Below are 23,614 nucleotides of genomic sequence, written 5' to 3'. Positions count from 1 at the left end.
ACATGAAAATATTTTTTAAGTCATTGATGAATGCTAGGAGAAGGAGCAAATTGTTGGAATCTGAAACTTCATAAGGGTATTTGACTATTTGTTGCAAATGAAAATTAGAGGGGAGGGGGGGTAAGTATCATCACCCATAAAGTACAGGGTAGTAATCTGTATGTTATCCATGAAAGCATATTGCAAGGGCCCAAAGTATTGGCCCAAGGCCCAAACCCGACAATTTGCGGGCTGGGCCGGTCTAGAAAAGAGTCCAAATACTCAAATAAGCTTGCTTGGACCGGGAGGTCCTGGAGGGTCACACGGAAGCCATCCTCGAGCGAAAACATATCAAAAGTGTCCACGTGGCTAATAAGCTCGACATTAGAGATAGTGGGATCCGGTTGAGCAGACCAAGATCTCCGTAAACAACGTCATAAACGACTTCTCGGAGGGTCCGGTCGGAGATGTCGTTCACAATCTCCAACCAGTGCTTAGATTAGCTAATTAATTTCAACGATATGTTTATTACTTTCGCATTAATTACGATTTGGAGCTTCTTTTGTTTTCTGTAATAAAATCCTTTTCCATTCAAATATGTAAAAGCTTTTCTCCCTGTTGACGTTCATTCGCTCTCACGTCAATTGTGGTCTGCTCTGTGTTTTTTTCCTCTGTTCCTTGGTGTTACTGTTTCATAGGCTTTTGAGGGGGGAGGATGAGTGGATCTAATTCGGTAAAAAATCCCAAAGAAATGGAGAAAGAGGAGGTTTTTATTGGGTCGGTTGATCAGGGAACGAGCAGCACGAGATTTATAATCTACGATCAGTCATGTAGGCCTGTCGCGTCTCATCAGATTGAGTTCACTCAGTTCTGCTGCGAAGATGGGTAATCATGCATGCATTTGTTTTTCTCTGTGAAGATCATTTTTTTCGTTTTTATTTTTTTTCTGGGATCGATCTTTTCTTCTAAAACTCTGATTTTGTATTCATATTGATTCTGTTTTTGTTGTTGTTTGGCTAGTTGGGTAGAACACAATCCGATGGAGATTCTGCAGAGTGTCCGTCTTTGCATGGAGAAGGCCATTGATAAGGCGACAGTGGATGGCCATAATGTGGAAAAAGGATTGAAAGCGATCGGCCTCACGAATCAGAGAGAGACGACGGTTGTCTGGAGCAAGTCCTCTGGTTGCCCTCTTTATAACGCCATAGTCTGGTTGGACGTTCGGACCAGTTCAATCTGCAGGTTTACATTTCTTATTCCATTCTCTTCTTCTTTCCCATTCTCTGTTCCCAGTTTTGGCGGAAGCTTTCCGCGTGTTGTTAATTTGAGATTTTAAAGAAGGCCCATGTCTTCCATGTCTTATAATTTTCAATTAGAATCTGGGTTTTGTTATTTTGCGATTGTTTTCAGGAGATTGGAAGAAGACTTACCAGGGGGAAGAACCCATTTTGTAGAGACCTGTGGCTTGCCCATCAGCACTTACTTCAGCGCAGTTAAACTCCTATGGCTGTTGGAAAATGTCACCGCTGTCAAGCACGCTGTGAATACAGGGGATGCTCTGTTTGGAACGATCGACACATGGTTGATCTGGAATCTGACAGGAGGTTGCGATGGTGAAGACGGAAAACACAACAAGATGACTGGGTTGCATGTGACTGACGTCTCGAATGCATCTCGAACCATGCTCATGAACCTCAGAACTCTTGATTGGGATAAAGCCACACTGGATACCTTGGGAATACCCATTACTATCCTGCCCAAGATCATCAGTAATTCTGAAATCATCGGAAATATAGCCAGTGGATGGCCAATTTCTGGTGTTCCAATCGCCAGTAGCCTAGGAGACCAACAGGCAGCCATGCTGGGGCAGGCGTGCCGGAGAGGAGAGGCCAAGAGCACCTACGGCAGTGGTGTATTTATACTACTGAACACTGGTGAGAGCATCGTTAGGTCATCTCATGGGCTCCTCAGCACCATTGCTTACAAGTTAGGCCCCTCTGCTCGAACGTATTATGCTTTGGAAGGCTCGATAGCTACTGCTGGTGACGCAGTTCAGTGGCTGAGAGACGGCATTGAACTGATTGAGAGCACAGAGGAGGTTGAAGAGCTGGCAGGGAAGGTAGATAATTGTGGGGGGTGTTATTTTGTGCCGGCATTTAATGGGTTGTTTGCACCGTGGTGGAGAGAAGATGCTCGTGGGGTGTGCCTTGGGATCACAAGGTTTACAAGCAAGGCACACATTGCTCGAGCTGTGCTGGAGAGTGTGTGCTTCCAGGTAAACGATGTGTTGGATTCAATGCACAAGGATGTAGGAGATGAGGGTGAGTTCAAGAATGACAAGGGGGAGTTCTTGCTTAGAGTGGACGGTGGTGCAACAGTTAACAACCTCTTGATGCAGATTCAGGTGTGTGGATTCTACTAAGGCTCTGTTTGTTTTCAGTGTAAATGCAAATCGATGTAAAGCTCCATCGTCTGTTCGCATTTGTCCGCGTTTGTTTTCAGTCAGTGTAGAACTCCACTCCCGATCCTTATTTTCACACATTTGTTTTCAGTGTAAATAAGGACCTCCCTCCCCATCGGTTGAGTTTTACATTGATTATCACACTTTAAAAAGGTTCGAACGGTTCATTAGTTTTAAACCCATTGGTGTTGAACTCCATTGATGTACTTTTACATTGATGAAGTTTACGCCATAAACAAACGCAGGCATGTCTTTGTTGAGTGGACTCTGTTTGTCTATTTCATAGATCTATTGATCAACTCTTTATCTGTTTTTTGTTTCTGTTCTGTTGCTTTCTTGTTTGAATTTCATCATGAAAGACGGTTACTGTTGTATCTTCAGCTACTAGGTGCCATTGATGAGGCCTGCTTTAGAGCTCTTGTGAATGATGACATTAGTACTAGATTGAAACACCATTTCTTTCTGGGTCTGTGATGCTTGAGTGTAGACAGGTCTCATTGGCGTGAGAAGCCCTTTGCCAAGTACAGATTACTAGATTGAACCACCATTTTGTCTCAAAGTTTTGCTTCCCTGGTTTTGAGTAAGAGATCTTCTGTAAATAGAATTGTTTCCATAATTTTGATATATTAATGATTTGCAGGCTGACTTATTGGGAAGCCCAGTGGTGAGACCAGCTGATGTAGAGACAACTGCACTTGGGGCAGCTTATGCTGCAGGAATAGCTGTGGGGTTATGGACAGAAGATGTCATTTTTGCAGAGAGAGCAGGAAAGCCCACAATTTTCAGTCCCAAATTAGACAAGGAACAAAGGATGAAGAAACTGGAATCTTGGTCCAAGGCTGTGTCAAGAGCTTTTGATTTGGCCGGTCTTTCCCATTAAACTCCTAGTACAGGGTCTTGTTTTTTTTTTAATTATAATCGTTGCATTTTATTTGAATTATATTGTTATGTTGAACAATAAGAATTCTTTGTGCTATGTATAGATTTTTGTCAATGAGATACAGTTCATGATTTTTTTATTATTAGTGAAAGATGAAGCACACTAGCACTCCATTTTTTATTTATGTCCATAAATTAGTACAGTACTTGTCTAGCTTTTGCTTTATTATTGATCCCAGTATTATTTCTGAGGTCTAGAGTGGGTGGGTGTAGTGATGCAAATGTTTTCTTTTTGATGAACTGGGTAGACATATTTCAGGGAGATCTGGATGAACACAATAGATTAATTTATTACATCCATTTAGTATTCGTTGAATTGGTTTGTAGAAGGTTTGATAAGGTTGACGGGCTACTGAGTCTAAGTCATACTCATTCTGTATCTATCTATCTATATACACTGACACCATAGATGTTAGTCCTAGTTGATACTCCGAAAAAGATTTAAAAAAAAAAAAAAAAACTAATAGTAATCAGAAGTCTTTAATTTGCACTTGAGAGTTGGTCAGGTATGTCTCATAAGCATTTGTTGAATATCGGTAATCAACCAGTTTGTGCACTGGAATTGTAATTGTTGAATTCAGAAATTTCATTGGTTTACATATTAGGTAGGATCCACAGGGATTTCTGAGCTTTCCATTAAGATCTTCCCTAGCAAAACTTGAAAATATTGTTCAGAGGTTTTCATGAAGGTGAGAAACAAGCAGAATGAAATATTTCATCATGAAACAAAAGACTTGAAGAGTCTGACTCAACTTAAACAAGAACTCTCCTGTTCATTCACATGCAGACACATAAATTGCTAGTTAATACGTTTAGGATGACACATCTTTCGCACAGTATGTGTAATAAATTCATAGAATGAATAATATACCTTCATTAATGAGATGAAACCACATCCTTCGCCAGTAAGGATTGATGTAGAGAAGAGATGCTAATGCCAACAAGCACGTTATGTATGAAGCTGCAAAACTTGCAGAGAAAGCAGTCAAATCAACTTCTTCATAACCTTTTCCCTTAACTCCATCTGGTAAAGATCGACCTTTGTTTTATAATACCAGTACATTGCTTCTGCAGTGGAGGTCCACAAAGAAAAGGATTGCCTTCATAGCTGCTTTCTTTCCTCAAATGTTGAAAACTGCGCTTCCATATCTGGTGTCTTACCAGATAAGTTGTTGTAAGCCACAGAGAAGACTGCTAAAGAGTGGAGCTCAATTAGTTGTGGAGGAATTTCTCCACTCAAATTATTGCAGGAAAGGTCCAAACTCTCCAGGTGTCTTAATTTTGAGAAGGATTTAGGAATTGATCTTGTCAAGAAATTGTGTGATAAGTTGAGTGCAATTATTTTATGTAGGTCTCCAATTTCAGAAGGGATTTTGCCTGTCAAGTGGTTGCAAGATAAATCCAATACTGAAACCTGATTGAGAATTGAATGTGTAATAGACTAATAGCTGATCCTCCTCTTTGTTGTGAACTCCAAGTAGTCATCTACATGATCCTGAGAAAATCCATTTTGTACGCGCTCATAATATCCACCAAAAATATTATCTTCACGCACCAGTCACCACTGTATCTTGGGTAAAATGGATACTCCATATCATCTATCCTTCCAAAACTAATGTTATTGAGGCATTGGGGTATTGACCCAACAAAGTTGTTGAGGGAAAGATCCATGAAAAGAGTCCTGTTTAATTGACACAACTGTTCTGGAATTGGACCACTAAAGTTATTTTCTTTCAACAAAAGAACTCGCAGTTCAGAGAGCTCTCCAATCCAACTAGGAATGCCACCAGAGTTGTTATATCCCAAGTCTAGTGACATTAAAGATGAGCTGTTGAGGAGCAATGATGGAAGTGATCCAGTGAATCGATTTCTCTGCAAATGCATGTAATTTAATTCTGGAGAAGATGGTATAGAGCATGAAAATTGGTTTCCAGAAAGGTCCAAAAACTGAATACTTGAAAATCCAATTGGGAATTGGCCATCTAAAAGATTATCTCTCATGACAAGCGTATCCAAAGAAGTAAAGTTGAGAAACCAGCTAGGAATCTTGCCTGATATTTGGTTGTTGCTCATGTCCAATATGCTTAGTTGGGTGCATTTAGATAACCCATCTAAGATATTCCCTGAAAACTGATTGTTGTCCACAGCCAAAAATAACAAGGAAGTTAGGTTAAAATACATTGGAAATATTTGGCCATGCAAACTATTGTTTGATGGGCTCAAGATTCCCAAGTTGATCCATCCCTTGGCTAAGTGCTCTGGTATTTCTCCGGAGAAGTTATTATAAGAAAAATCTAAAGCCCACAATCCGCTCATGTCACCAATTGAGGAAGGAATCTCACCATGCATTAAATGCATTTCTTGATAGATTTAAATACCCCAGATTTGGAAGTATTCCACCAATATTGTCTTGAAGCTTTCCTTGAATGTAATTGTCCGAGATGTCTATGTGAGTTGCATTCACCAAAGTATTAATGGATGGTAGATGAAACTGGTCTGTTAATGTGCTATTCCTTAATATTAGCACTTCCAATAGTGAATTGTTTTGGTAAAACACCACTGAGATTGTTTAGCTTGCAGTTGTTTAATGAGAGTTCAGATCTGCGCCCCTCGACGGGGTGCCCCACAATGTCCCATAGCGCATTCCCACCTTGTATTGGGAACATCTCCCGATGATGACACCATTGGATCTGATATTGTCATGGAGAGATGTTTTCAATACACGGCGAGGATGCACTATGGGACATTGTGGCCGCCCCACAGTGAACTCGTTTAATGAGAGCTTCTTCAATTTAAAACGTGGAACCCAATATGGATATTCTTCAGCGAGGTTCTTCAATTTTCCCTGAGAATTGATTGTAAGTGAGATCTATCATCCAAAGAGATGTCAAATTGTTGAAACATGGAGGCAGAGTTCCTTCAAGGCCATTCCTACTAAGGTCCAAGATTTCGAGGTTCTTCAATTTACAAAAGTCTGAAAAAGTGAATAGAGTCAATCAGCGGCTCCATCTTTATTTAAACTAAGGTCATTTCCAATCATGGGTTTACTAAAATTTACCAGTTTGTGTTTTACTAAAACACCCCTATAGTTTGTAAGTAAATCCTATAGTTTGCAATTGATTTACTTAATCAACCTTTCTATAGATGATAGTGGAAAATGACAGTTTTGACTTTAATGTCCATTTGAAAAAAATTAATCAAAAGAAAAGAAAATTGAAAAATACAACTTTTACCCCTGATAAGATAGACAACCACTATATTGGGCTCTATTTGCTCATTTTTTTTTGTACAAAGAAATGTTAGGGGTACTTTTAGAAAAAAAATCATGAGCCCATGCCCTTAAACACTCTCCACTCAGTTTAGGCGATCATGTTACTATTTTCAAATGGCAAAACAGATACTTCTTAGTGAAATATCTATTAAGCAAATAGATAACAAACTATAGGGAGTGTTTTAATAAATTGAAAAACAATAAGATAAGTTTAAGTAAATCCGTGAAACTAGAGGGTTGTTTTAATAAATAACCCTTCAAACTATTCTATTAGGCTCAATTTGGGAGGCAGAGTTCCTTCAAGGCCATTCCTATTAAGCCTGTTGGATTGGTTTTTGCTTTTGAAAATGTTAAGGTTAAAACCTACAAATTTCGTGGTTTGGATTATTAGAGTTGTTTATGAATTATATAATATTGCTGGTGGCATTTCTTATGGGATTATGCAATTTTTGAGGTCCTGTCTAACTACTAACTATCTATTACATTGGTGAGCGGCTTTAAAAGGTCAATCAAAATGGATATACCTAGATCCATTTCTTTTTTTTAAGAAAAGGATTTCTTTATTAAAGTTCACTAGTATGGGGGATAGGATGTGACTCCTCGATAAAAAATTCAACCAGATTTATATCATATTCAAATCAAATTCACATTACAATAGGATATTGAATAGCATTTAAAAGAGAGCAAGATCCTTGACCAATCAAGTTATGTTGTTTCAAAACAGGACTATTTCCAAAGGGTTAAACAAATTTTTTAAAACATTAAAAGAGGTTAATAAGAGGAGAAGAAACGAGGATATGCTTAAGTCAATTTATGAAAATTTGTATGCTTAAATCTTTTTTACCTTTGAGCTGTGTTTGATTTGAAGGAAAAAATAGAGAAAGAAAGATAAAATGTATAGATTTCCCCACCTTTCCTTAACTTTTTCCTTCAAAACAAACACTTTAATAAAATGAATTAAAAATTACTTTGAAGTTGCATGTTATGAACAAAATGAATTGAAATAATTTCTATGAAACTTGAGACTATGACTCTTTTGTATATATATTTTGAATCCATTTCCAATCCAATTATAATGAAATTGAATTTGGATTACCCTTAATTGGATCAAAGAAGGTACTATTTGCATAGAAATTATATATGGTCAGTTACATGAGTCCTGTTTCACCATTTCGTTATATTCATTGTTATATCCATCATCAAACTATGGGTGCTTTAGGCAAAGGAAGGGAAAGGTAGGTCCCTTCCTTTCCCTACTTTTTCCTTCAAACCAAACATTTTAATAAAATGAACAAAAATTACTTTGAAGTTGAATGTTATGAATAAAAATGAATTGAAATAATTCCTATGAAACTTGAGCCTATGGCTCTTTTGTATATATATTTTGGATCCATTTCCGGTCCAATTATAATGAAATTGAATTTAGATCACCCTTAATTAGAAGAAGGTACTGTTTGCATAAAAACTATATACGGTCAGTTTTCATTATATTCAATGTCATATCTATCATCAAACTGTGGGTGCTTAAATAATTTCTTAATACTTATTTCCAAGTCCTTGTAGTAGGTGTTGTAGATAGCCATCTATGCACATGACCAAACCACCTCAGTTAAGTGCCTAACACTCTACTCCATACAATGTAATTGGCCTCACAACTATTTTATAGAATTTTCCTTTAGTCAGAAGTGGTAATTACCTACACGCTACACATATGACTCCAACTGCACCCTCTCCATTTTACCCATTTTACTCTAATTCTCTAAGTCACATCCTCTTCAATCTCTTCTTTAATATGAATTATGGGACCAAGTTCGTTGAAATAGGTCACATTGGTCTCCAATCCTATGTGTATCCTAGTTTATACTCCTATTATCATTAAATAATTTACATTGCATATACTCTGTTCTAGTTCTACTTATTTTAAAGCCTTTTGTTTCTAATGTATTTGTCCATAAATCTAATTTTGCATTTAATTCTTGCTAATTTCATCGATTAATATTATATTATCAACAAACATTATTGATTGCCACTACCCCCAAATTAAGTATATGATAGTAATCTGTAATTTACCCTTTCAAAAAAAAATAATAATAATACATGTTTTTAGAACCATCAAAATAATTGTTTTTGAAACAAAAACAAATTTTATTAGTGTAAAGATTATATGATTTATAGAACATGGCATTGAATAACCTGATGAAAATATGTTTTTAAAATCAGAATCTCGAGAACGTGTTTTTTGGTTTCAATTTTGAAAACAAATACACAACCAAGAACATATTTTTTGTGTTCTTGTTTTGAAAACAATCTATTTTTTAATAAGATGGTTTTGATTTATTTTCGGAACTGCTAATAACAGAAACAATTCACGTTGTAGAATGCCCTCTAATTAATTAATTGGGTGATACACATGGTAAAGATTTATGCCTAAATTGTAAATTTTGTAACAAAAACAATACTATCAATAGGGGAACTGTAATCGAGGTTTTAAAAACCAGACTAGACACAGAACCGTTTTGGCCACCGTTCCTGGGTCAAATGGTCCAACCCGTCTGATTTGAATGGATGATCCATTTTGATTTTAAAAAATAAATAATTAAAAATAAAATAAAAAAATAAAAAAAATCCAAAAACCGTTGTTCAGGTTGACGGGTTTATGGTTTAATTGCCTAGTACACCAGGCCACTGACCAAATCAACAGTTTTTTGTCTAAAAACAGTTTTAGGGTGAAGTGGAACCAGTTACCTGACCGATTCTTGGGTCAACTGGTCCGACCGGTCAGGGGTCCGGTTATCAGGTCTAATGGTCTGATCGTTTAAACCAAATGGTCGGCCCGTTTTGACAAAAAAATTAAAAAATTAAAACCGGCCAAAACCGTTCGAATGGTTAATCGCTCGGGTCAGCGATTTACTAACCAAAATCAATGGTTTTTATGAAAAATCCAGTTTTGGGGAAAACCGGAACCAATCACCTGACCAATTCCTGGTTTTTCCGGTCCGACCATCCGATCCGATCCGATTTTGAAAACCATGAATGCAATCTCTATTTTTATTAAAAAAAAACTTATATAAAATACCACAAATCTCTCATTATGACCTGACTATGATACTACCAATCCATATCAAGTACAGTTCCAACCCAAAAGATTTTATGATGACATACATCTTCGTCATCCTAGTATGACACCCACCATCTGCCATTCAATTCTTACTTGACTATCCCTGCATATCGATCTTCAATTCATATGTATAATTTTCTTTTTAATTCTTGAAGACTTGGAACCGTTGAGTAGACTAAAAAAGTTGGAGGTCCTCGACTGAAGTGGGAATTATATACTTCAATAACACCATTTTGCGTCTTTGGGTGCCCTAAAATTCATCAAGAATCTGTCTCTTAGTAGAAACTATTTGGAAGGAAACATTCCAACTCAAGGTATATTCAGATGCTATATGTTCTTTTTAACTCAACCATAAATTGCATAAAGTTGGATTCTCTATTTATTGATTATGTTTTCTTTATTTTTGCTCTCAAATTTGATGAATAATTTGTAGAATTAGCTAGCCTTGGATTTGAGTCAGAATGGATCCAGTGTCATTACTACAATGCAACGTATGTAAGCTTCATTGACAAGTGTATCAGAAAACCAACTTAGGTTTATGCCGGGGAAATCAATCATGAAATCTAAAGCTGCAACTTGAGCCGGGGTTGGCCTGAACCCAACCCTAATTCAACCCGAAAAAAATTGGGTTGGGTTGGGTTGATGTTTGAGTTAGGATTAAGGTTGAAATTCATGAACTCAACTTTATTTTGGATTGGGTTAGGATTGACTCTTTAACCAACCTGGCCCAACCTGAACTTGACTCTATAGTACATGTCATATATAAATATATGTTATATGTAATATATAACATACATTGATTTGTTTAGATGCATGATATTTGTATAGCCCCCACCACATATCCACCTCTATTTAAGCCGGCCATAATATTTTTGAATAACTAAGATCGGCTAGCTAGCCCAATTGCCTATATATATTTAGTTGATTATGAACCAACATAAACATTTTAAAGCTTAACCATCTCTAAAAAAGATTTATCTTCATCAAATGCTTTCTTAACAAAAGGTGGCCTTTTAATTTGTTACGTCCCCTTAATACTGGATTTTTCAATGGGGTCTTTTGTTTAAACAAAGATGGAGTAGGGGTGATGATAAGAGATTCGAATGGAGAATTAATAGAAGCTTTGGGTGAATTCCCCTTTAGAGGCAGAAGCTATGGCCTTCTCGCTGTCCTGCATGGTCTTCAATTGGCCTCACAACTCCAACTCCATTAAGACATATTGTATTGGACTAAACTAGACCTAATGATCATTAGTTCCATTGGCATAAGATAATCTAGGCCTAATAGTTCATTTGTAATGGATTGGATTGAACCAATGTACGGGTGTCAATATCGGATTGGATTGGGGAGACCTGATCCATCTATATTGGACTTATACGGGACCAGATCGGATTGGACCAATACCAATATCCGGTCCATTAATAGCCCTACTCATGACACCTAGCACCCTGCAGAACTTTATTGGGGGAGAAACACACCCTGCCGTTTGGGATTTCAACACTTTTCCTCAATCTGCTATCTGTTTTAAAGGTTAATACGCATTCCCCAGTTGCTCATTTGTATAAAAGTTGTCAAAACATGTAGCTATTATGAAAAATTATAAAAATTGCATGTATTTCAGCAAAATATATATCAGAAATTGCAAAGAAATAAACATAAAAAGATTTTTTTTATTGCCAAAAAATAAGAAGATTCAGAAAAAAACTAAAAAATTCTTAAAACCATATATTTTATATAGAAATTTTAGAAAAAAATACAAAAAAATCATATATTTTCGAGAACAAATTGTAGAAATTACATAAAAATCGGAAATTTTAGAAAAAACAAACAAATTAAAAGTATTTCACATAATTTATAAAAATACTCTATGAATTTCAGGAAAAAAATAAAATTTCATAAAAACCCCAAAAGCACAAAAAAGTAAGAAAATATCATAAAAATCAGAAAGCACAAAAATTCATAAAAACAGATTTCTATTCAAAAAATGCATAAAATACAAAAAAAAACATACAAATTCGTAAAAACCCAAAAAGACATGTCTCAAAAACAAAAGAAATCAGAAATTATAAAAAACACAATTTGTAAAAAAAAATAAAAAATGATATTAGAAAATGTAGGAAATCATAATTACATATTAAAAAAATATTGGTTGTTCATGACGCATATGAGGTATGATGAGTACAAATTATTAGTTTATTCTCTATTCTCTATATAGAAAGAATAATATAGCAATTATTATTCAACACAATTATTTTATTCATAGATTTAGGTTGTGTTTGGTTGCAAATAAAAGGAAGGAACATGAATGAATTTCTCATTTCTTAATTTTCCTAGTAATTGTCTTAAGTAATAAAACAAACCAGAATTGTTGAGAAACATAAGGGCTAAAAGAGTTCTGAACGAAAAAAAAAGGTCCACTACTCAAAAATTATTATTTTATATTATATTATATATTATATATAAATATATCATATTGTTATGCCTATAATACATATTATAGATAACATTTTATATTATATAAATTATAACATTTATTTTATATATATATATATATATTCATTCTTGGTATGCTTGCATGGACATGGTGTTCACTGATGTTTAGAATGTTCCCTCCTCTTTTAGTTTACCTTATTAAACTAGTTTTTTTTTCTTCTTGTCATCATTGTTTAGTGTCCAAAAGCCATCGGCTTCCTTGTAATAATGTTCATGAATTCTCTCAGCAGCCCTTAGATTTGGTTTATTCAGATATTTGGGGACCTTTTCCGTTAATGGTTATTGTTACTACATTATTTTTATGGATGATTTTAGCAGATTTACATGGGTCTATCGTCTTGCCACAAACCCGATGCTTTCTCTATCTTTTTGCGCTTTTAAACGCTTGCTGAAAATCTCTTCTCTTGTTGCATTAAGCAATGTCAATCCGACTGGAGGGTGAATATACCATACTTTTTCCTCCCATTTTGCAAAATGTGATATTGACCATCGACTTTCTTGTGCTCAAACTCATGCTCAAAATGGTGCTCCAGAGCGCAAGTATCGTCACATTATTGAAACAACCCTTGCCCTGATTCTAATGCGTCCATGTCATTCTCTTTCTGGGGCTATGCTGTTGACACCGTTGTTTATCTCATCAACAGACTCCCCACTCCTATTTTGGGTAATTCCTCTCCTCATGAAGCACTTTTCCACACACCCCCTTACTACAATTTTCTTAAAACTTTCGGGTGTGCATGTTACCCCTTTCTGCAACCATACAACTCTCACAAGTTTGACTATCACTCTACTCAACATATTTTTCTTGGCTACAATCTCATCACAAAGGATATTTGTGCTACAATCCTCTCTCTAAGCGAATTATCATCACTTAGGATGTAGTCTTCAAAGAGAGCACCTTCCTCTTTGCATTGAGTCCATCCTCTTCTCCTCCTTACACTAACCCAGGTACAACCATCATTGCTCCTCCACCTCTTACTTTTCCTTCTTCGGCTCCTCCTTCAGAGTCACCATTAGCTACACCACCTTCATCAAACACTATTTCTACCCCTCCATCAAGTCCATATCTTCTCTCCCTTTGCGTTTTTGTTCTATTGACTCCACCGTGCATGCTTCTCGCCCTGTTTAGAAGTCTATGCACCACCCTCTTCCTCATGCTTTACTCTCACCCTCCTCTGCACCATCTAAACCCATGAGCTACTCCCAATCCATTCAACACCAAGAATGGCGGACAGCTATAAGTGATGAATTTGATGCACTTATGCATAATGGTACATGGGTCCTAGTTCTCCCCTCCCCTCATATGAATATTATTGGTTGCAAATGGGTATATAGTTTGAAGTATAATACCGATGGTTCTCTTCAAAGGTACAAAGTCAGACTTGTTGCACAGGGATACTCCCAATGGGAGGGGATCGATGTTGGTGACACTTAGCTTTCAGCCCTATAATAAAGCCTGCTACCATTAGCGTGGTTCTTAGTATTCCACTTGCAAATAACTAGCCAATTCAACAATTTGACATTAACAATGCATTCTTATATGGGGATTTAGGTGAAGAAGTATATATGAAACAACCTCAAGAGTTCATTAGCCCTCAATATCCATCACATATGTGTAAACTAAAGAAAGCACTCCATGGGCTCAAACAAGCCCCTCGTGCCTGCTTCCATAAACTGGGATCCACCCTAGTAGACTTTGGTTTTGTTCCCTCCAATGCTGATTCATCTCTCTTTATTTATAATCAGTATGGTGTTAAAATTATTGTTATGGTTTATGTTGATGATTTACTAGTTACTGCCAGCACTTATGAAGCTCTCTCTCAGTTTGTTCACTCTCTAGTTGATATTTTTACCTTCAAAGATCTTGATTCACTGCACTTTTTCTTAGGCATCGAAGAAACCAACACTGCTACTGGTATATGCCTCTCCCAAAAGAAACATCTACTCGATTTTCTACTGAAGTGCAAAATGATGGCGTTAAACCAATCTCAACTCCAGTTCCATCCAACTTTTCTCTCCAAGGTTGATGTCCCACCACTGGCTGATCCATCTAAGTATTGAAGTTTTGTTTGAGCACTACAGTATGCCACTCTCACCAGGTTGGACATCTCGTTTACTATCAATAAAGCTTGTCAGTTCCAACAAAACCCCACTAATGTCCATTGGAGCTTCGTCAAATGCATCCTCCGCTACCTCAAAGGCTTTATTGTTCATGTTCTCCACCTCAGCACCGCATCACCCACTTCTCTTGTTGGTTTTTGTGACTGATAGGGCTGGCTGCCTTGATGACCGGTGCTCCACAGGCGACTATGAAGTGTATCTTGGAGCGAACCTTGCCTCATGGCGAGCTCACAAGCAAGTTACCGTTGCTCAGTCCAGAACAGAAGCTAAGTTCCGTGCTCTTGTAGAAGTCACTGCTGAAATCATGTGATTGCAGTCCCTTGTCTTTGACTTAGGCATCTCTCTCTCTTCTCCTCCTGCCGTCTGGTGCAACAACATCAGCGCTACTTATCTTGCCGCCAACCCAATCTATCATGTTCGCACAAAGCATGTTAAGGTTGATTTTCACTTCATTCGAGATTAGGTTGCTTGTGGATTACTTTGCATCAAACACATTAGTTCATCTGATCAAATCACTGATGTCTTCACCAAGGGTTTAACTTCTTCTCGGTTTCATCTTCTTCAATCCAAACTTAATGTGTCTTCACACCCATTAAGATTGAGGGGGTGTATCAGCGAGATAAGTTAAAATACTAGAAGGACTCTAATATATCAGTCGAGTGTTTATCTTATTGATAGTTTCCTAGTTACATTAGTAGTTTATCCTCTAGTTATTTTAGGATTTTATTTCCCATTTGGACTTTATCTGATTTATCTGATGTATATAATATCAATGCATATTATATATTTTTATATGTATATTATATTATCTATATATTATAAATGAATATATATTTATGACTTATAATATAATATTTTATATGTATTTTTAATTTTTATTATATATTTATTTATAATATATTTTATAAAAATAAAAAACCAAAAAATCGACAACAAACTAAACCGATGAATCGATAAATCAGTTGACCAATCGGCTTTGATTCAATTTTAGTTTTAGTTACCGGTTTTTCAAAAATCAGTGCTATCGATTCGATTTAAAATTTAGGCGTGGGCACCCCTAATAAGCTGAACGTATGCGCGTGGGTGGGTGATGGCCTGATGGGCCATATATTACTCAGTTAAGGTCTTCCATAATGGGCCCCCATTTGGTGAAAGGAATGGTGGGCTCTTCGTGCTTGACAACTTTTTGATCAACTTTCCTGTTACCAACCATCTAGATAAGAGCTTTTTTTTTTTTTTAAAAAAAAAAAAAAGTGCTTACGAAATAACACTTAGCCCCAAACAGGGGCTAATTTGAGATCAAAACAACAATATAAATACTTTTTGGTGTAGTGGGTGAGTTGTTTTTTCATCTTCTTTCACTAAGTTTCTGATTTACCCTTTACGTATGATCATGTCACTCCCATCCCCCCAAATAGAGGATTTGATTATGAGGTTCAAAAATAGAAGACTCCACCCGGGTGAAAATGAACCGGTTAAAGCTAAGATTGAAGATGTGGAGAATCCAGCGGACTGGAATCAATGCCTTTATCTTTCGGGTCTTGACTGATAAAGCAGTTTGCCTACTCGGCTTTCAAGAAGTTGTATTGAAGGCCTAGAATATCAAAGCAGCAATGTCTTGTCGAAAAGGTCTCTTTGCTGGCTTCACATCTTAATATTGATCAATTTGGTTAGAAGGGAATGCGTAGTCGGTAATATCACTCCTGTCAGACTCCTCGTTGGGCATTTGCATACTGTGATAGCAAATTGCAGGATGCTACTGCATTGTTTCCGTGACACGGTTATCTCCTTCATTCCACGAAAAGGAAATAGAGTTGCTCACTTGCTTGTAACGTCTATGCTACATGGTCAATTGCCCTCTAATGTATTACTCCTGTTTTGTTGGAAAATTCAATAATGAATTGACGTCTAATCGAGTATGGGCACTTCAAGTAATGCATGTAATTTGTTGGAGCAATGGAAGTGTGGTGGTAAAAATCAAAGAACTAAAAAATCAGTAGAAGAAAAAATGAATATAGAATTACGAGAACAAGAAAAGAAGATGAAAAACCAATTTATGGTTCTGGGTTTTACTTTTGTCTTTGCTGCTTCTTCTCTGTTACAAAATGTTTCAAATTACAAGATATAAAAATGAGTTTTACTTTTACCGTCTAGAACTTTTTGATGATGAACAATCCGGCCGATCTTAGCTATCAACGATCTTGCCTCTGAACTGAGTGGCAGGGACCAAAAACGGAAGGAAAAGAGAAGCTCCGGGGAGAACCCGGCGTAAGGGCTCCGAAGCTCAAGTTAGAGTCTTTCAAAGGCAAGATAGACCAGATAGCGCAAAAGTTAGCATACCTCGTTCCTGGGAGGTAGGAGCCTTTTATAATCACCTCGCGCACTCACTTCCAGGCTTCCGTCAAATCGGGCATGATTACTTCTGAACTCCTGCCAGTTCGGATGTCATTTCCTCTGGCCGGACAGAACCGCCACTGCTCCTTTTGTCGGAGCCGTCTCTACGGCTAGTAGCGACGGTTGCAGGTGGTGGTAGCAGGAGGCCGTTTGAAGTGCGGCTGTCAGGTGTCAGATCACAAATCAGTAAGGTGCGGCGCCCTTGGATACGGACGTCCTTGGTGTCAGGTACGTTTGATCAGCCTGGTGCATTGGAAGCGAAGTGTTGAAGTGGCAAGCGAGGTCGGGCCAAATTTCCCTTCATCACTTTTGACACTAAGTCCCAAGGCAACTCACTTAATATAAAAGACAATATATAAAGGAAAATTACAAAATTACTACTTTACTTTTCAACACCTACTCTTAATTTGTAATTTTCATTAGAGATCTAAAATGCAAAATTTTTTCAGAAGCTAGGGGCTTGGTGAAGATATCAACATGTTGATTTTCAATCTTGATGAACTTCAACATTTCAATCTCTCCTTTCTTAGTTGAATCTTTAATGAAGTGTTGTCTCAACTCAATATGTTTTATTCCTCCATGAAAAACTGGATTTTTGGTTATTACAACAGTTGAAGTGTTGTCATAGTAGATTGTAATTGGGCTATTTTGCACAAATTGAATGTCTTCTAAAAGTCTTCTAAGCCAAATTACTTCGCAAGATGCACTAGTGGCTAAAATGTATTCTACTTTAGTTGAAGAAAGTGTCACAATATTTTGCTTCTTGGATGATTAAGAGATCATTTTACTTCCCAGAGAAAAAATGTATCCAACTGTTCTTTTTTGATCATCTATGGAACTAGCCCAATTATTATTTAAAAATCCAACTAACTTGCATTCATTTTCACTTTCATATTTCAGCCCAAAGTTTTTAGTTCCTTTCACATATTTAAGTATTCTCTTTGCTGCCCCAAAATGAATTTTACTTGGCTTGTTCATGTATCTTGAAACAATATTCATAGCAAAAATAATATCTGGCCTTGTGTTGGTGAAAAAAATCAAAGAACCAACAAGGCTTCTATAGATTGATGCATCTACCAATTCTATTACATCCTCCTTTGACAACTTTTCATTGATAGCCATAGGAATAGCTAGGGGTTTACAAGTTGACATATGAAACATTTTTAATAAATCAACTTACTTCTCTTGGGATATAAAAATTTCACTTTTTCTTTGCTTCACTTGAATCCCAATAAAGTATCTCAATAACCCCAAATCAATCATCTCATATTCCTTGATAATTTTTAATTTGAATTCATTCAACAATTTTGGGCTGTTACTTGTATAAATCAAATCATCAACATAAAGACAAACAAGAACAAAATTGTGCATACATTCCTTCTTGACATATTTGGACTTTTTCTGAATCCATTCTTATAGAAGTATTTATCAATCTTGCTATTCTATGCCTGAGGTGCTTGCTTCCATACATACAAACCTTTCTGAAGCTTGTAAACCTTGTCCTATTTTCCTTTTATCACATATCCTTGTTGTTCAATATAAACTTCTTCTAAATCTCCATTTAGAAATGTTGATTTCACATCAAATTGAAACACTTGCAATTTTAATTGAACAGCAAGTGCAAGAACAATTCTAATTGTTCTATTCTTGCAACTAGTGCAAAAGTTTCATGGAAATCTACCCCCAATTGTCAGGCATAGCCTTTAGCCACTAGTCTTACTTTGTGCTTTTGGATTGAGCTATCTTCATTGAACTTTATTTTGTGAACCCATTTCGATCAGTCCAATTATTTCTTTTTCTTTGGGTTTATTAACCAACTCACATATCTTGTTCTTCTTTGTCATTTCAATTTCTTTATTTATAGCTTTCCCCTAACTCAGTTTTGGATTCTGACTCAACTAACTTTAGATATTTGAAACATACCATCGAGAAAAATAATGGATATGCATAGGGGTGTCAATTTTACTTGATTTGGTCCAATCTGATCTAGTCCAATGTGAGTCCATTACAAATTGACCTAGTCCAATCCAATCCAATGAATATTTTGGACCAGTCTAATTTAGTGTCTGGACAATCTTCCATCAACGGACCAGATATTGGATTCAATCCAACCTAATCCAATATAAATTCATTATAGATGGACTAGGTTCAATCCAATCCAATAAATACTTTGGACCATTAAGTCTCGACTAGTCCAATTCAATGTCTTATTGGTCCATCCAATTTGGATGGAGTAACTCCCAAAACCAGTACATTGACATCCCTAGATATGCAAAAGAGATCTTGCTGCATAGGTCGTTCATCTTTCATATAAAACTCCATTCAAACATTCTCCTTTTCTACTTAAAAGGACATTTTATATTTTGCACAAAGTGACTGCTTTTAGACTTGAACCACATCATATGCGTTGTTGGGAAATGAGGTCTCCGAAAAATTGGAGGAAAAGCTATGAGGCACATCTGAAGACATTGTCTTTAAAATATTATTTGCGCTCACTCAGTTTTACTGAGTTTACTATTGGGTTACAGGCAAATTCCTTCTCAAGATACAACTGAGCCTTGGGCGAAAATCCACAACCAGTAAAGTTCAAGAGTCATCGAATTCAGAGAAAGACACCTTGAATAGTCACAATTTCAAACATTGTAACTGTTTAAAAGATAGTTAACAGTTAATGATTGTTAAATTTGAATTGTACCTCTTGATTATACCCGATCAAATCATGGTCATTGATCATATCAACGATTAGCATCACACCAAAAAACCAAAATGCACCTCATTGTGCCGCACACACACATGCACATGCATTGCGCAGTAGTAAACCTCCATACCATTCTCTTCTATTTCTAAGAAGTGTAAATCAATTCTTATTAAAAAACTCAAAACAAAACTTATAATTTTCCAATGTGAGACAAATTAAAACTGGTTTTAATAAGAGAAAAGCTATTTTTTCAAAACAGGTGTCCAATGAAACCCCGTTAGATTTAATCCTTAATGAGATTAAAATCCAACATGCATACCCAATACTGGCCAGTTAGTTCATTATATAGAGCCCTATAGTTTTGTCTCAGTCCATCTAGTCCACATTCCCACATTTGACAGCCCATGAAATGTGAACACGCCAGTGTTTTAAACCAAACACCTGTGCTGTTTTCTCTTTCAAATACCTGCTGCTTCTTAGCATTTTATTGAGGGGTATCCGGATTGCCAAACGCAATCTCATACTGGATGGTCTAACCAATTTTTTTTTTGACAGCCCGAGTATTAATGGCCCTGCTCCTTTTCTAACTAAGAACCACAAATTGAATAAAATAGGGAAAAGATGGAGAAATTAAGAAAAGATGCCATCATTGCCAAACAAGAATTTGGATGTAATATTGGCATTTCCACTGCTAATAAATTAATTAGAAATGTGATTGCATGAGCTCGCCAGAACTCTTACCCCTTCCATGAAACCGTCCAGTTGATAGTTGATACACGTCAAATGTCTGAAACTTGATCCTTATACTATTTAAAATTGAGGGTGGTAGAGACAAATAATCATTTTTAACAGGTTGCACAGTTAATGTATATATCATAATTCATATGTAGGGTGCTCATATATGTAATCTGTTTCATGGTCAGCACCACCATTGCCTCTGCATTTTTACCAGGTTGCAGCAGCTTTGTCATTGCTTTTCACCATGAAACAATTAATGCCTCACATTCTCTCTGCCATGTATACATCATTTGGGTGGGTTCGCATCCGCCCCCCACAACTTTGCCCCCCAAAAACGTCCTATGCGCTCTGAGCGCGCCGCGTGTCTTCCCACTGAAACCCGCCGGAGGTTGTTCCCTTTGAGTTCCGCCGGTCGTTGCTGACGATCACTCCGGCAGATTTACTTACCGGAAGCAAGTTTTTTTTTTCATTTTTTATGTTTTTTTTTCTTATTTTTGCCGGAGTGAGAACCCCCTTCCAGTTCCGCCGGTCGACGCCAACAAGTCAGAACCGCTGCAACATCTGCAACTCTATCTCTTCCATTGACCAAAACCAAAAATCTACCTTTGTTGGTAAAATCTCCCAGACTTCAGTTGTAAACCAAACCAAAACCAGCCAACAAATTCAAGATGTGGCTTCTAGAAAACGAAACGGAACCCATACCCTCAGTCCCTCGGAGGAATAACAAATTTTCATGTTTAGCAGCAGAACCATTTCCTTCAAAAAAAAAAATAAATAACAAAGGGGGAAAAACTGAAGAACACTCGCCAAAAAAATATAATAAATAAAAAGGATAAAACCAAGGGTTCCATTAAATGCAACTGTAATGGATGAAAAATAAATAGCACACAACAAAGAATACAGAATCACCAAAAAGAAACCATTTTGTAGACAGTCAATGCAGTTACCTGCAACTGTGACCGGAGAATTATCATCTTTTGATTTAACCTGATTATTGCCCTTGGAAATCAAGCTCTCCTGCACCCTCTGACAGAGAAAGCAAGCCATTTGGACGATTCTAACAGCAACATCCAATTCTGTTGAATATTCCTCTGTTTCAGAGGATATAATCCCCAACTTTTCGTCCTCCATGATCGATGGAGAAGTTCGATGAAAACCCGAAAGAGAAGCAGCGTTTTCTGAGAGACCCACCTTGCTGGAAGAGGCGGCTAGGCAGCATTTACTACTGGATAATTGCAGAACGCCTACATGCTTGGATGTGAGATTCTTTCTTCTCACTACCAAATTATGTGGGAGTTGTGTTGCGTGCCTTGCACAGAATAACGGCATCAAAGACTCCCCTTTCAATCAATTTAAACTATCTTCGCCTACTCGAAAGAAAAATCTATTTTTTTTTCAAATAACAAATTGGTTGTTTTTGATTGATTATGTGGGTTTTGAAGAAGGCAAAATGGGTTCATGAAAACTGAGAAAATGGATATAACAAGGGACCTGTAACAAGGCGTTTGAGTGGACATCTTCTTCGTCGTTTCTCGCTGTTAAAAATGCTTCGCTTTCGAAACGGTCGTCGGCGTCGACCGGCGGAATTCAAAGGGGTGCAATCTCCGGCGGATTTCAGTTCTGAGAGCAGAAGGTGGAAGGTTGAAGTGAGCGCGTCGACCAGCGGAGCTCAAAGGGTTGAAGTGTTCTGAAATGAGAAGGATGACCTTTTGGGCGAGAGGACACACGGTTAGCTCCGCAAGAGTCCCTCTAATCCGCGTGTGGGAGGACACGCGGCGCACTCACAGCGCGTGGGACGTTTTTGGGGGGCAAAGTTGTGGGGGGCGGATGCGAACCCCCCATATGAATATACATCATTTCTTCTTCCCACAGTCCCATCAGGTAACCAGTCTATCAGATTCATGGAGACCTTCATAGAAGAAATTGATGCACTCAATCAATCTACATCAGAAATAAGAGCCATTTCCCTTTTTTCTTCTTTTTTCCTGTTTTATTTTTATGATTTTTCACCCTTTTTTTCTGTTGTAGTTTAATTTGCAGAAAGAGAATTGAAAAGATCTCCAGATGTCTAAATTGACGACCTGACCTACCCAAGGAACTGCCCAAAAAATGCAAAAAAGATTGTGAAAAAGAAAGAAGGATAAAATAAAGGAAAATTATAACTCGTCTCAATCAGGAAAACCAACCAGACCTCCTGCGGAAGTGCAACGCTTGGTCACAAAAGGGTGACTCAGGAGCTCCAAGACCGTCCCTCTGTTTCTCCAATCCTTCTCCAGACATCGCTGGATGAAGCTCTCAAAGTCCGGCGATGCCGTCTCCACCAACTTGGGTGGCTCACCGAAGCATATGGCACACATGAGTGTAGCCCAATCAGGTTTCTGTCCCGGAGCAATCAAGGGGAAATGACCCATATAGCATTCCAGCATTGTCACTCCAAGAGCCCAAACATCTCCGGCAAACCCATCGTCGTTCGGCCCTCCGTTCCACTTTTCAGAATCGAACCTCTCGGGACTCATATAAGCGCTCGTCCCTACGTAGGAATCGCCTGCTTCAAGTGAACCCGCCACCACCTGGCTCACCCCAAAATCAGCAATCTTGACCTCTCCTTTGCCATTGATAAGCAAATTCGATGGCTTAATATCTCTGTGAACAATCTTCATTCCATGCAGATACTTGAGTCCTTCCAGGACCCGTCTGGCCACATCGGAGATAACACTCTCCGGGAGCCTCCGGCGGAGCCTCAGTACATCATGCAACGACCCACCTTCCATGTACTCCATCACAAAGCATAATTCACCGCTGTCTGCATCCGTCCCACTGTCAAACACTCCATGACACCTCACAACAAACTGCGAATCAACCCGCTTGAGGATCTCTGCCTCGCGACCAGCCTGGTGCCAAATGCCAATTGCATCATGGTCGAACCTCAGCACCTTTAACGCATAAATGGAAGAGCTCCGACGTTGTCGAACCTTATAAACAGTCCCACCATTGCCGTGGCCAAGCACGGCCAGCTTCTCGAGCTCCGCGAGGCCCTTAATGTCGGGAGAATCCGGCCTTATCGAAGATGACAGCAGTGATGATGGCGACTGAACCCGATAACAAAAATACGGTGATAGATTCTGGGGAGGTAAGGGAAGCCTGAGTGCTTGCTGGCGTCTTCTTTCTCTTACCAATGTCATTTAGTTCAACTCTTTCTTTTTCTCTCTCTCTCGCTTCACACTCGCTGTCGCTGTTCCAATTTCACAAACAGGTTGATATAAAAAGGGCCCGCACGTGACATGTGGCAGTATGGGGTAGGTGGATTTCGGAAAAGTGGGGCCGGTGCGCATCTTGTGGAGTTGGGCTTTATTGTCTCACCACTCACCACGTTTATCTTTTATTCATGCCGAACACGCTCGC

General features: G+C 37.7%; 2 protein-coding genes and 1 pseudogene across 5 annotated transcripts; 1 reads left to right on the top strand and 2 right to left on the bottom strand.

Annotated features, from left to right (window-relative positions):
• Positions 1-442: 442 nt before the first annotated feature.
• On the top strand, positions 443-3,500 carry LOC104588607 (glycerol kinase-like). Its single transcript, XM_010246611.3, has 4 exons — positions 443-864; positions 1,000-1,221; positions 1,390-2,383; positions 3,081-3,500. Exons 1-4 carry the CDS (start codon positions 695-697, stop codon positions 3,318-3,320), a joined length of 1,626 nt encoding a protein of 541 aa, XP_010244913.1. The 5' UTR covers positions 443-694; the 3' UTR covers positions 3,321-3,500.
• A 668-nt stretch (positions 3,501-4,168) lies between these two features.
• LOC148802031 (receptor-like protein 56) lies at positions 4,169-21,343 on the bottom strand (annotated as a pseudogene).
• Positions 20,244-23,536, bottom strand: LOC104588609 (mitogen-activated protein kinase kinase 10-like). Of its 4 annotated transcripts, XR_016082017.1 has the most exons (3): positions 22,404-23,536; positions 21,160-22,310; positions 20,244-20,968 (listed from the first exon to the last, which is right to left on the bottom strand). XR_016082017.1 is itself a non-coding variant. In XM_088897057.1 (2 exons), the coding sequence occupies exons 1-2, from the start codon at positions 23,392-23,394 to the stop codon at positions 22,219-22,221; spliced, it is 1,083 nt and encodes a 360-aa protein (XP_088753183.1). In that variant the 5' UTR covers positions 23,395-23,536; the 3' UTR covers positions 20,244-22,218. The 4 variants fall into 4 exon arrangements, 3 of the variants coding, with proteins under 3 accessions (XP_088753183.1, XP_088753184.1, XP_088753185.1); XM_088897057.1 differs by having other exon boundaries at positions 20,244-22,310; XM_088897058.1 differs by having other exon boundaries at positions 20,244-22,121; positions 22,404-23,534.
• Positions 23,537-23,614: the final 78 nt, after the last annotated feature.

Source organism: Nelumbo nucifera, chromosome 2 (genome assembly GCF_055504915.1).
Source record: "Nelumbo nucifera cultivar China Antique chromosome 2, China Antique-T2T, whole genome shotgun sequence".
Taxonomy (NCBI): domain Eukaryota; kingdom Viridiplantae; phylum Streptophyta; class Magnoliopsida; order Proteales; family Nelumbonaceae; genus Nelumbo; species Nelumbo nucifera.
The sequence above is the reverse complement of the archived record's forward strand: the minus strand, read 5'-3'. Positions and strand labels throughout refer to the sequence as shown.

What these genes read in the sequence shown, in the direction of transcription:
- LOC104588609 (XM_088897057.1), bottom strand. Translation starts at nt 23,394, where the DNA reads ATGACATTGGTAAGAGAAAGAAGACGCCAGCAAGCACTCAGGCTTCCC. An exon ending in GCGTTGCACTTCCGCAGGAG is followed by an intron (nt 22,311 to 22,403) that starts GTCTGGTTGGTT and finishes TTTTTTGGGCAG; the next exon opens with TTCCTTGGGTAGGTCAGGTC.
- LOC104588607 (XM_010246611.3), top strand. Translation starts at nt 695, where the DNA reads ATGAGTGGATCTAATTCGGTAAAAAATCCCAAAGAAATGGAGAAAGAG. An exon ending in CGGACCAGTTCAATCTGCAG is followed by an intron (nt 1,222 to 1,389) that starts GTTTACATTTCT and finishes GATTGTTTTCAG; the next exon opens with GAGATTGGAAGAAGACTTAC. An exon ending in ACCTCTTGATGCAGATTCAG is followed by an intron (nt 2,384 to 3,080) that starts GTGTGTGGATTC and finishes AATGATTTGCAG; the next exon opens with GCTGACTTATTGGGAAGCCC.